This window comes from Tachysurus vachellii, chromosome 8, assembly GCF_030014155.1.
Source record: "Tachysurus vachellii isolate PV-2020 chromosome 8, HZAU_Pvac_v1, whole genome shotgun sequence".
NCBI classification, from domain to species: domain Eukaryota; kingdom Metazoa; phylum Chordata; class Actinopteri; order Siluriformes; family Bagridae; genus Tachysurus; species Tachysurus vachellii.
Window position 1 is genome coordinate 22,408,046 of NC_083467.1, and position 12,057 is coordinate 22,420,102.

Consider the following 12,057-nt stretch of genomic DNA (forward strand, 5'->3'; position numbering starts at 1 on the left):
TTATTTTCTTTGTTCTATTTTAGTTTGATATTAGAACAATTTGACTCTGTGTTTTTTTTTTTTTTTTTTTATAAGAATACAATGCTTACTAAGGTGAACTAGTCATTTATTTCTTCCTTATACAAATAACCTGAAAAATAAGTTAGGTATTATAAAATGTACAGGTTTAAGCCGTAAGTATAATAAGCGGTTGAGAAAACCTGTTTGGAAAACTCATTCAGGTCTGAAGAGCTTGTTTGTGTTGGGATCAGCTTTCTGTCAGTCATTTTATAGACACTGTACTCTACAGGACACTATAGATCGTGGAGGCTTGCAGAAGGCAAGGCGGGCTGAAGGAGTCAAAAACATCATTTGAAAGTCGAATCCACCTGCCGTTTAACTACAAGAACTATTAACTACAAAAATTATTAAAGAACTAATCGTTAGTTGTAGTAGAAATGTCGATATTAATTTGGCTAATAAAGTTCTATTCACAAACCGTTTTAGTTTTTTAATCCATTTTTCTTCCCAAAGTGATCATCATCTGTCAAGGATTAGCAGACATTATTGATATTAAATTATATATAGCGATATAGACGTGATTACCGATATTTACTCTCCTGTTCCTGTGATTCCACACCCTATTATTTAGCAAGAAAACCAAACGATGAACCATTTTAATAACCTTCATTATATTTTGATAGCCTGCGTATGCTTATAAGAAGTGTAAGTCATAAAGAAAAAAACACACTTCTTTTAACATGCGTATTCATTCCTTAACATTCTCAGAACATGCTGTTTGACATCATATACTCCTGTAGTTATGCACACAGAAAGTGACAAATTCTCAACCGTAATTTAGGCTAGGTAGGAAATATTTGGCTCTCAAAACATTTTACTCTCAAACAACCCAGATGGAGTTTTGTTTGCCGTTTTATTGCTGATAATTGTACATAATATATATAATAGGGCAGTGTTGGCTCAAGCGATTAAGGCTCTTGAGTGAGGATTGGGGTTTAAGCCTCAGCACTGCCAAGCTGCCACTGTTGGGCCCTTGAGTACTGCCCTTAACCCTCAATGCTTCAGTGGTGCTGTATCATGACTGACCCTGTACTCTGGCCCCAACCTCCGAAGTTGGGATATGTGAAGAAACAATTTCACTGTGCTGTAATGTGTATGTAATATTTACATAGCGTATTGTGTTTTAGTACACAATAACATTTGTAATCCCTTCCATGGCCCAGCTCTGTTGCTGAGGATTGCTGCAGTGAGCAACCAATGGAAGTGTACGTACAGTGTGCAGTTTCCTGCTGAGGTGCTGGATAGTGATTTACTCTGTGATTGGTGTGTTAGGGTTGCCATATGGCTCACTCTGTTGCATATACTCCCATCAGGGGTTTCCTGATTCTCCTTGTGTTTGCATTATACATCTTACAGACTTTACTGAGGATTACAGTGCTCTCCATACTGCAGTCAGTACAAGCAACTGTGACATAGTGTGGAAATTTAGGATGAAGCCCAGGATGAACATAAGAAATATAGTACAAAAAGTTTAATCTTATACATAGATTAATATTATACAAAGATTCAAGATTAATATTAGACTTGTATTTAAATGTGTTTGTATTTATCCCCAATGAACAAACACGAGGCGACTGTGGTGAGGAAAATCTCCCTTAGATGGAAGAAGAAGAAACCTTGAGAGACTCAAAAGGGAACCTCATCCTTATTTGGGTGACACTGGAGGGTGTGATTATAAATATACAGCATGACGTGAAGCAAAATTCAACCGGAGCTGGTACATCTCTAGATGCCTTAAGATCCTCACAGGGTTGGTCTTACCTCACCGAACATCCAAAATCTTCATGGAGTGGATCACAACTGGAGCTGGTACAATCTCTGGATGCCTCGGGATGGGTAGAAAAAGATAAGCAGCGGAGAGGAATTAGCAGAACTTTTTTAGCCAAACTTAAACAAGCTGTATTAGGGTTGTATGGTGAATATGATATTGGGATGTACAAATATCTGTAAATTAAGATTGTAGCAGATATATGTTTTTAGGCAACTAATTATTATGCCATTTCAGTCAATTCTAACTATTATCATCATCCCATATTTGTCAGTTTTATGCTTATAAATTGCTTTCATTTAACTATAGAGAAGCTCAGTCACAAAATACTGTAAATAACTGCCAGAATGGATACAGAGCCAAGTGACTTGCTTATAAGCATAAAACCACTCGCTGGATCCCTGATATTGGATTTCATTTTGTGTGTTACTCCAAATAAACCCCCGTGAGCTGTATATTGAGCATGAAAAAGAATAAGAAAGAGCCGGCAAACTAAAGGAGCGTGACTCTACTCTGCTGCGTGTAATTCCACAAGGATGCCGTGTGCCCCAGACGGGTCTCAGTTTGTTGGCACCGTCTCACTCGCTTTGTTCATGGAGTGTGAAATGAGTTGTTTTATTTAGGATACGGTACCCTTAAACAGATCCTGTTGTCTCTCTTCCTTCTCTTCGTAATTAGCGGCCACATCCCTAGACCCAGCCTCCAGACTTTGTTTAAGACAACAGCTCGTGTCAGATGTAGTTCATGTGGGGAGAAATTCTATCTGTACAGTGGATGAAAGTCTTAGACAAAAGAACACATTTAGTACACATCCTTATGTATTTACTGTAAAAATGATGCTTTTATTATTATTGTTATTATTATTATTATTATTATTATTATTATTATTATTATTACTATAGATGACAGCAGCTTCGAGTTGTTTGAGTCGGCTTTACCGTGGCTTGGCTATACGCTGGATGCCCAGAATATCTTGAAAGCCCAGGATGATATATGGGAACCATTTTACTCATCATTGTGAACAATTTCCTAAAAGAAAAATGACCCATTATTCAAGAGGAATAGATCCACTGGCCTGGTATGAGTCTGCATAAGACAGCCAAGATTTAAAGGCTCCCCTTTGACTGTTTCAGAGGAAATTGCCCATTCAGATGTGGGGAGAAAAAAAAGAGTAATGGATCGACAGTTTGCCTTGTGGCAAGAGAAGCAAGCCAGAAGCTGGGGGGTCTGTGGTTTAAATGCCAACACTGAGTGTTTATGGTGCGTTACTGGGCTGTTAATGGTACCAGGAAGCTATGACAAATCTACTACTGTGCCTTTGATTAATGCTGTCCTAGATAATAATTGTTAGATAGCAAGATCACAGCATGGATCAATAAAGCATGCACAAAATAAAACTGGAGGTTTTTTATATTTCTGCCACTGAAAACTGCCTCAGTTTTTCCTAGTTTTACTATTTGTGAAGAATACATTTAAAATATTCAGTAAAGTTGCATGTAAATATTTTTACAGTCCAATCCAGATTCTAGCTAGTTTTGATGAGATTTACAGCTGATTTACTTTTAGTGACATGAAGAACAAACATAAAAGGCAAAGTTATCAGAGACCTGAAAACAACAAAATGACAAATAAATTGTTGTGTTAAATCTTCCAGTAATGCAGTTCAGCCACTGCAATGCCTCAGCTTTTCTGTGCACATGCCGAGGCGCCTAGTATTAACATCTGGCTCTGGTGATTCCATCAGAAATGAACAGCCTGTTTTTACCTGGCCTTTTTAAACACAAATCCAGCGTCTGCTTGTGATTGGATGTCATACATTTCTGCAGAACGTAGGCTGACATGCACACTTTAGCAGCGGTTTTCAGGTGGAAATGGCCCATAAATCCATCCAATTTCACACTGCTGTACAGTTTGTTTCAATCATTTTGATCTGCTGAGAAACCTATAAATTAATGTTGGTTCAGCTGACAAGAGATTTGCTCTGCTATGGTCTATTTGCACGTACGACCGTTATTTGTTAGCCTAGCACGGGAGAATGCTACCATTCAGATTTACAAACTTCTCAAAATGATTACGTTCTCTTGCTTTGGAAACAACAGTAGATTACGCCAAACTTCGTTGTTACAAATGTCATGTGGTCATATGCACTTGAGTGCTTGGATCCCAGTGCGTCCAGACAAAATGGACCTTGTTCACTCACGTACCTACTATTGGATCACCCAAGACATTAAACAAGGTCTGTTTCTTGGCGTGCCATTACTTTTGCCCTAATGGTTAGTCCTATTTGTACTTTTGCATAGTCTCAGGAGACAGATCTCTTGTGCAAATGCTCCTAGAAATAATTCTTCGTTTCAACTATAATCTCTGGTTTATCTTCTGGTAGCCACGTAGATAACCTCCACTGGTCCCATATTAGTCCATGTGCCTGTGCCATTATTATAAGTAGGAAGAAAATAAGACTACAGTTTAAATTTTGAGATACGAATCTCAACCACACAAAACCCAGGGCAATGCATTCGATTTAGGAAATAAACCAGATGCCCTGATGCCTAGAAAGTTTGTGAACCAAACAGCAGTGAGTCAAGAGGTCTCTACCTTGATTTCCAAACCATTACCATTAAACCTCCTCGAGGTGTCACAGCACTTAATTTGGAGTTTGGAGAGCAGATGGCACGGTGCATATTAGCATGAGAAGTGCTTTATTACAGATTAAACATCTGGAGTTTAAGCGCAAACCTGTGTGAAATTGAGAGTCAGAGATGATCAGAATTATCAGATTTCAGGAGCGTATTCCAGGAACGTGTGTGTGTGTGTGTGTGTTCAGTGTCCAAATGTCCAGTGAGGATGTGTTGCATTTCCTCAGGAACACTGGGCTGAATGCTTTGGATTTCTACATATATGAATACCATCAGCAGTAAGACTAAGCGATTAGACACAGGATGAGAGAGAGAGAACAGGGAGGAAAAGAAAAGACAGAGATGGGGGGTGGAGTCACACTGCAGGCAGCTCTTTCAGCCCGTACACACTCACACATGCTTGTACACACTCACACACACCCACACATGCTTACACAGTCACAGCACAGGCAAAAGGGAGAACAGACGGTGAGCGGACAAGCGGAGCAGAAGAGGTCTAACTTCAGTTAGTTCCCAGGCTGTCTGTTCTGCCACGTACAGAGAGGTACGTTTGCTCACGTGTGTGCACATGCATGCTGTTTTCTGTACTTTAAATCAGGAATGTGAAAGATGAGTGTCAAGGGGATGATCAGAGCAGGCTGGTTGTGAATTAGTCGTCACTTTCGCTGAAGGAAAGTCTCCTGGTTGTAAAAGTTGTCTCCATCTGAATAGGTGATGATGTGGGTTGAAATTTGGAGTGTTGCGGTATAATCAGTTATCAGCGCGCCTACAAACATGCGGCTTTATCGTGTACGTGGGTGTGAATGTGCTGTTGTATACTTCAGATATGCAGTGTGTGTGATGCCTAATCTAAAGTGTATTTAGATCACAGAAGTCAGGATGCACTTAGAGTGTCTTAACTGTACGTCCTGCACCTTGCCCAAGGCTATTAAAGACAGATACTCTTCACGATCAGTCAGGACATGTTGTCCAACTAACTTCTAATCAGTGAACTCTGTGCAATCGTGTTATGGTGGCAGCCATCTTGCAAACTGGACTCGCCTTTTTCCTCAGTGCCCACTGGCATCGTTTGAAGATGGAAATCAGGTCACGATAATGATTGTTGAAGTTATACCACAGTGCGGTCAACTTGACTCGGATTCTCCTTTTCTGTAGTAACATCTCATACCCAAGGTCTTATATAGTGGACGTTAAATATCATTTAAGGATATAAATAGTAAATAAAAAAAAATTAAATGTTAAGCTTCAACTATAAATGCTTAAAATATTGTTAATTAATAAAGTAATCATTGTAGCTGCCGTGAACTTAAGCAGGGGAACAAACTGCAGACTGCGATGTTTTTTAAATAAAGTAGTTTTACAACATGGAAAATAATATAGTTTTGTTTCGGACAATTAATTTTTGAAACTGAGCGCTAACCTGCTTTCACGCGAATGCTGATTGGTTGCGGCAGTGAGCTGTATCCATGGAGATCGAGGACTCTAATCTTTGTAACCCATCTTCTGTGGTTTGATCAAATCTGTCAGACAATATGGATAATATAATTTTTAATCTTCTTTTTCTCCTTAATCATCTTATAATCTTACTGCTACCTGATATCAGTCAGATGAAATATATTGAGCACAAAGCATCCAGAAATCAGCATATAGAGAAGGATGGAGATGCATCTTCCCTCAGCAGAACGGGCACAAAATTTGCTCGTCCACAATATTCTGTTTAGAAATATGAGTAATAGAAACTACATATGTAAAAGTTCATGATGACCAGCAAGCTAAAGTGTTGTGCTACTAAACACAACCATTAGATGAACTTTAAACTGAGCATGTCATAGTCCATATGCAGTGTCCATATCCATATCCTCTCGTTTAACACGCACTATTACTGCTCATCTTTTTTCTGTGGAGATGATCTGGAGTCACGAGCTGAGCCCTATCTGGTCTACTTATGTAAGTGATCATCAGTTTTATCCCATGCAGGACTCGATTCTTCTTCTCCATTTATTCCACATCAAAACATGAGAATTTTATCACATTTTTCAGGTTCTGCCCCCTAGTGGACACTTTCATGTTACTTACACATATGACTTCGGAAACATGCGCTCGCACGTTAAACATGAACATCGATTCGTCAATTCTTTACGTTGCTTATTCTGTTAAGTCACCGGGAATTTGAAGAATATCCCAAGCTACACAGGGTAAAACCAAGTGATATGTGGTAGCCTAGCGGTTAAGGTTTTTGTCTACCAATTGGAAGGTTGTGAGTTCGATTCGTACGTCCACCAAGCTGCCACTGCTGGGGCCCCGGGCAAGGCCCTTAACCCTCAATTGCTCAGTTGTTTAAAAAAAATGAGATAAAAATGTAAGTCGCTCTGGATAAGGGCATCTGCTTAATTGCTGTAAATGAACTTCTCATAAATGAAGGTAGACCCTAAACAGGACCCCAGTCTAGATCACACACACAAATCTCATTCAACTTAAAGATGTCAATCAGTTTACAACACATCTCAACACATCAACTGGGGGAGGAAACCCCTGAGGCAGGAACTGAAACCCCACCATCCCACAGGTGTGAGGCAAACATGCTAACCACTAAGCCACCACGTCCCGCTAAAAAGGAGCATCTCTGTAAATAAATAATGTATTAAGGAATTATTCAGTCTATGAATCTTGAGTCACTCATGTGAACGAATCAGTGTCACAGCCATGCACCAACACAGTGCTTTTGCTCAGTTGCTCTTGATAATCTCAAATTGTAATACGAAAACTAAACTAAAGTACTACTTTTCCATACATATAAATAAGCTACCAAAGGTTTAAATCGTGTGTTTAACTGCCACAGTTTTGCAAACATCACTGCAGTGCTCGAGTCATACTTGGGACTGCCTGCATGCCATGTATTTGCTGTGCGTTGTGTATTCGTAATTGTCTGTTTGTTTTGCGTCCGTGAATTTACTCAGTAAGCTCCATTTGAGCTCATTCTGATAGAGCTGGAGAATTCCAGCACATGTGCAGTAATCTTAATTGGTCTGAAAAAAGAAATCACTTTTTTTCCCAAACACAAATTGGCATTGGCCAATCAGCAGCTCCAACTGTTTCTCCACCTGTGTGATGCACGAAATAGACATACAGTATCATTTGAATGCAAAGACTTAAATCTCTAGTCAGAACTACATTTACATCTACAAGTCCTGAGTCTTTTTGTCTCTCCTGTGTTCCTGTAGGAGCTCCAGTTTGAGAGGCTGACCCGGGAGCTGGAGGTGGAGCGACAGATTGTGGCCAATCAGCTGGAACGATGCAGATTGGGGGCGGAGTCACCAGGAGCTGCTAGTGGCAGGTACAACACACACCCACACACTCTCACTCTCACACACACACACACTCTCTCATCCAGCATGACTCTAGTTCTAGTCCACAGACCAACAGATGCCCTTTTGCTGTAAGTCCTTTTCTCGTTACTAATCCACACCTAAGATCGTTTATAACAATAATCCAGTAAATTTCCACGATCATTGCAGACATGTTACATTACTGATCTGTCATATATTCTGTATTCCTATTTAATACTTGTCTGTATTGTCTTGTCTTCTGTAGTCCAAGCTAAATGTATAGTATAGATTTATTTATGTCTAGACTTTTAAGAAGTCACAAAAAAGCTGGAACCAAATCCCTTGTGTGTGTCAGCATCAACAAACTTGGCCAATGAACCTGATTCTGATGTTTCGGACACTCCCTGCAGTTTCTTCTTGCATGCAACTTATTTAACAAGCTTCTCGTGTTCCATCTTATAATCCACACTAACACAAGTAATCCAAGTGATTTGGGATAAATGGCTTTTCCTGAGTGTGGGTTCGTTTCTATACACTCAGGCTTATGGAGTGTCCTCATGCTAAGCTATAATTAGTCTGATTGCATGGAGCCAATCAGTTGGACAGACTGAAACGGTTTGTAGAGTTTTGTGTTCCTTCGCACACATCTTTATGCTTGACTGCTTGACCCCTTTCTTTCACAGAGACACACGCTCACGTGCTTTGTTTTTGAACAATGGGCTGACGTGGGTGTCTTGTTGTGCTCTTGCTTGATGCCTGCATTGATAAACCATTTGGTGTTGACGGTGGTGTGTGTGTTTGCACCACCAGCTTTGTGCGTGAGCTTTTGTATAAAAGAGCAGCATGATTATGTGGTTGTGTTTAGGCTGCTGTGTATCACGTGGTTGTATGGTTCGTCTCAGGGCTTCCTTTCTCTCAGTTTTAGGGTTTAATCACGATCACAAGTTTTGAAACATTTTAAAACACTGTTTAGTTGGTGATGTTTATCCTGTTTTTTTTTTTTATATCTTTTCATTATTTCTGTTAAAAGTCTGCTAAAAGAGATTTATTTATTAGAAGGAATGCAGGCTTATGTACAACGTGAGGATGAACAACACCTTTATTTGTTTCAAAATAAAGACTTGAAAGATCTTGTAAAGAAAGTCCATGTTTAAAGTATGGACTTTGGGGAAAGTGTTTATCAAGTTAATGAAGATACAAAACATCAAGTTTTTAAATCTGACTGAAGAAACTCTACCCGGTTGAAAAGTAAACCTAGAAAAAGGTGTTGACTTTGGTTTTATTTTTGCAAAGAAATTCTAAAACTGTTTACTTGTTCCCAAATTTGCAGGAACATTTGTGATTTATAATCATTTTCCATATTCTCCAAGAAATCACATTGAAACGACATCCGTCTTTAATATGTTTAACCAGAGATAGAACACATTTCTGTGGTGTTATGAGAGTGTGTAGCTGTGTGCCGAGCTACACCGGGCTCTTCGTTATGAGAACGTTACTGCCGTAGACTCTGAAATCTTCTGTATACTAATGAGGCAAAACCCTTTTACACAGCACTTATCCGTCCCTGGATGTTATCACCGATTCACTCCTGTCACTCATCCCATCATTGTCTATTGCTGAGTTTATTCACGAACGGGTTGTAGATCAGAGCCGAGACTCCTCGTCTCATCAGACTGCATGTGAGACGGAGCTGATGCGAGTGTGCGCATGGAGACCACGGCCTTAATCACTAAACTCTGTTCAAAACTTGGCCAGGGGATATATGAGGTCACAATAATGATTATCTTCATATGCTGCTGTACAGATGGGGTGTGTGTGTGTGTGTGTGTGTTGGGGCTGAAAGTGTAGCGTTGGATGAGACATGGTAATGATAATGTGGAGTCAGCTTTGTGTTTACCCACAAGTCTGTGTTTGTGTGCATTGTGGAGTGTGAAAACCCAGCTTGCTATTCTGGGAATCTGTGGCATATTAGAGCCCTCAGGCCCAACTTCATCCACCTGCTTCACCTGCATAAAACACACACACACACACAGGAGCAATATGGACCAGAGACTGATAAGAGGGTGTGGAATAAGGAGAAAGTGGTGGATATGAAAAGTGCGATCGAAATCTAAACAGAGAGGAAAGTCGACAGCTTTCATAAGTGTGTTTGAACGTAGAAATGAACGGGTGGCTTGATCCTGTGATGGAGTGAAGTTGTGTAGAGGGATAGAGATATGAATAAAAAGTAGCTGTAGATGAATAAAGAGGAAGCAAGAGCGTTGACTGGCACCGAGTGAATCTTAAATATCATTTACCCCAGCAGTAGTGTGTATATTTTTTTTCTGGGAAACCTGTTTACTTGTGTTATATTTGGGATCTAAATTCTTTCTACAGAAGTTAATATGAAGCGTGTGTATTCTAGAGATTGTATAGATGTTCACAATCACTTCAGAAGTGTTTGTAGACTACAATATAAATATCTTTTAGAAATTGAACTTTTTTAGGAATGTTGGGTTGTGTGTCTGACTGCACACGGATGCCACAAACCCTTAGTAAAGTGTAAGAGATCAGAATTACTCTCACTGCTTTGCTCCACAGATGAAATATTGGATAAAAGTGGGTTATAGTAAGACTTCAATATAAGGAACTGTATCCAAATCATCACTCATTTTAATGCAGCTATTTTAAGAATAAAATCCCTGGAGTAGTCCTTCAACCTTTGCTGTGTGTGTGTGTGTGTGTGTGTGTGTGTGTGTGTGTGTGAACATGAATGAACGCTGTCCTGGCTGTGACGTGTGGCTGTTCACCACTGGCTCTGTTTCAATAGCCCATTCACTGTACAATGGAGCCCCATCAGAGCTTCGTGTCTGCCACCACTCAGGCTTTTATGTTTTTTTTGCCTCCGAGCAATCACAGACTCCAACCTTCACCCCCAACCTACACTATTACACCTCTGGAGAGTTTCTACTCTGGAGCCTGAGATGGCTCCATTCTCTCACATAGCTACATATTACTACAACATATTTTAGTAAAAGTAAATATATAGTTATTCATGTCTTCACTACACACACCACGCATAAAACAGACACGCGGCCTCGTCGGCGAGTTAACGGCCCGTTCACACCTCCACTGAATGGCACTAAATCTCCAGCTTTTCATTCGGGCCGCTCCAGCAGTGCTGGTGATCTCACAGGCTCTTCTTTTTAATTTGGATGTAAGCTCATTTGCAGTAGCCAGGGGCAACAGGATGGACGACTCCAGTACGCACATAGCAATAACGCCTTGTTTAAAGGTTACTGCAAGAGCTAAAGCTCAGTCTAACACAACTCCAGATCAAATTCAACATATTGCATTGGGGTGTGTCGGGGAAAAGTTTATACCTTGTGTTATAGTTTACCGACTGTCAGATAAATAAGGCAAAAAGAAATGACGTGTCTTTGTGATGTCACACTCCACAGTAGGGCTACTAACTCGTATGAAAGAGGACACAGGGATTTTTTTGATAAGTATTTCTGTTTGTTCCTAGCTTACCAGAGATGAAATATTTATTATATTCAAAAATGTTTTTATTTTTTCTGCACAAATGTTTCTTTTTATCTTCAATCCCATTTCTGCTCTCGAAGATGCCCCAAGTGCTTGTTCATAATCTTCTAAAATTTATCTTATCTAATAATTAATCTTCTAAAATATCCGTTTATCTTCAACCACTAAAAGTCTGCGAAAGGTTATCCAACGGATGGAAAAACACACTTTAAACTGAAAGATGGACAAAGAGAGGCTTCACAAACTTTCACTGTCAGTGTACTTAATCTTCTCTTTTGTACAAGTTACAGCATGAGGATCAGTTATCTTGTCAAACAATGACATTGGGATTGTCATTTGTAATGTTCTAAACATATTGAATACTCAGAGTCTGCATTTTTTGCTTTTTCATCCTTCAATATTAAAGGAATCTAAGAAATAAATTGTGTTCACATAATCGTGAAAAATTACACTATTGGCTTTTTTTTTTTTAAAAGGGGCAGGTGTTAATGGAGGAAGAGTGTGTTTTCTGATGATTTAGAGGACTTGTCGGTTATTATGCTAAGTGCAAAGTTTGTGTGTGTGTGTGTGTGTGTGTGTGTGTGTGTTGCTTGCTGCTTTTACAGGCTTTGTTCAAACCTCGAACCAGAATAACTTAAATCTTGCACTTTGACACACTTGCTGTTTGTAATCCATTGCACATGCTCATTTTTCACTATTCTCTGTCTCTCTTGTGCTTTTCTCTCAGTCAGCATCTGTATTC

The 12,057-nt window shown here is 39.6% G+C and overlaps 1 protein-coding gene across 12 annotated transcripts in view; it reads left to right on the forward strand.

Annotated features, from left to right (window-relative positions):
- LOC132850387 (plakophilin-4-like) overlaps positions 1-12,057 on the forward strand; it is a 108,920-nt gene that overhangs the window by 51,422 nt on the left and 45,441 nt on the right. For 11 of the 12 annotated variants that reach the window (XM_060876939.1, XM_060876932.1, XM_060876931.1 and 8 more), the window contains one exon: positions 7,686-7,798. In XM_060876939.1, coding sequence (XP_060732922.1) covers positions 7,686-7,798 — 113 coding nt within the window. Of the gene's footprint in view, positions 1-7,685; positions 7,799-7,818; positions 7,901-12,057 lie in introns of those variants that run through there. The other variant, XM_060876942.1, reaches the window with a different exon arrangement.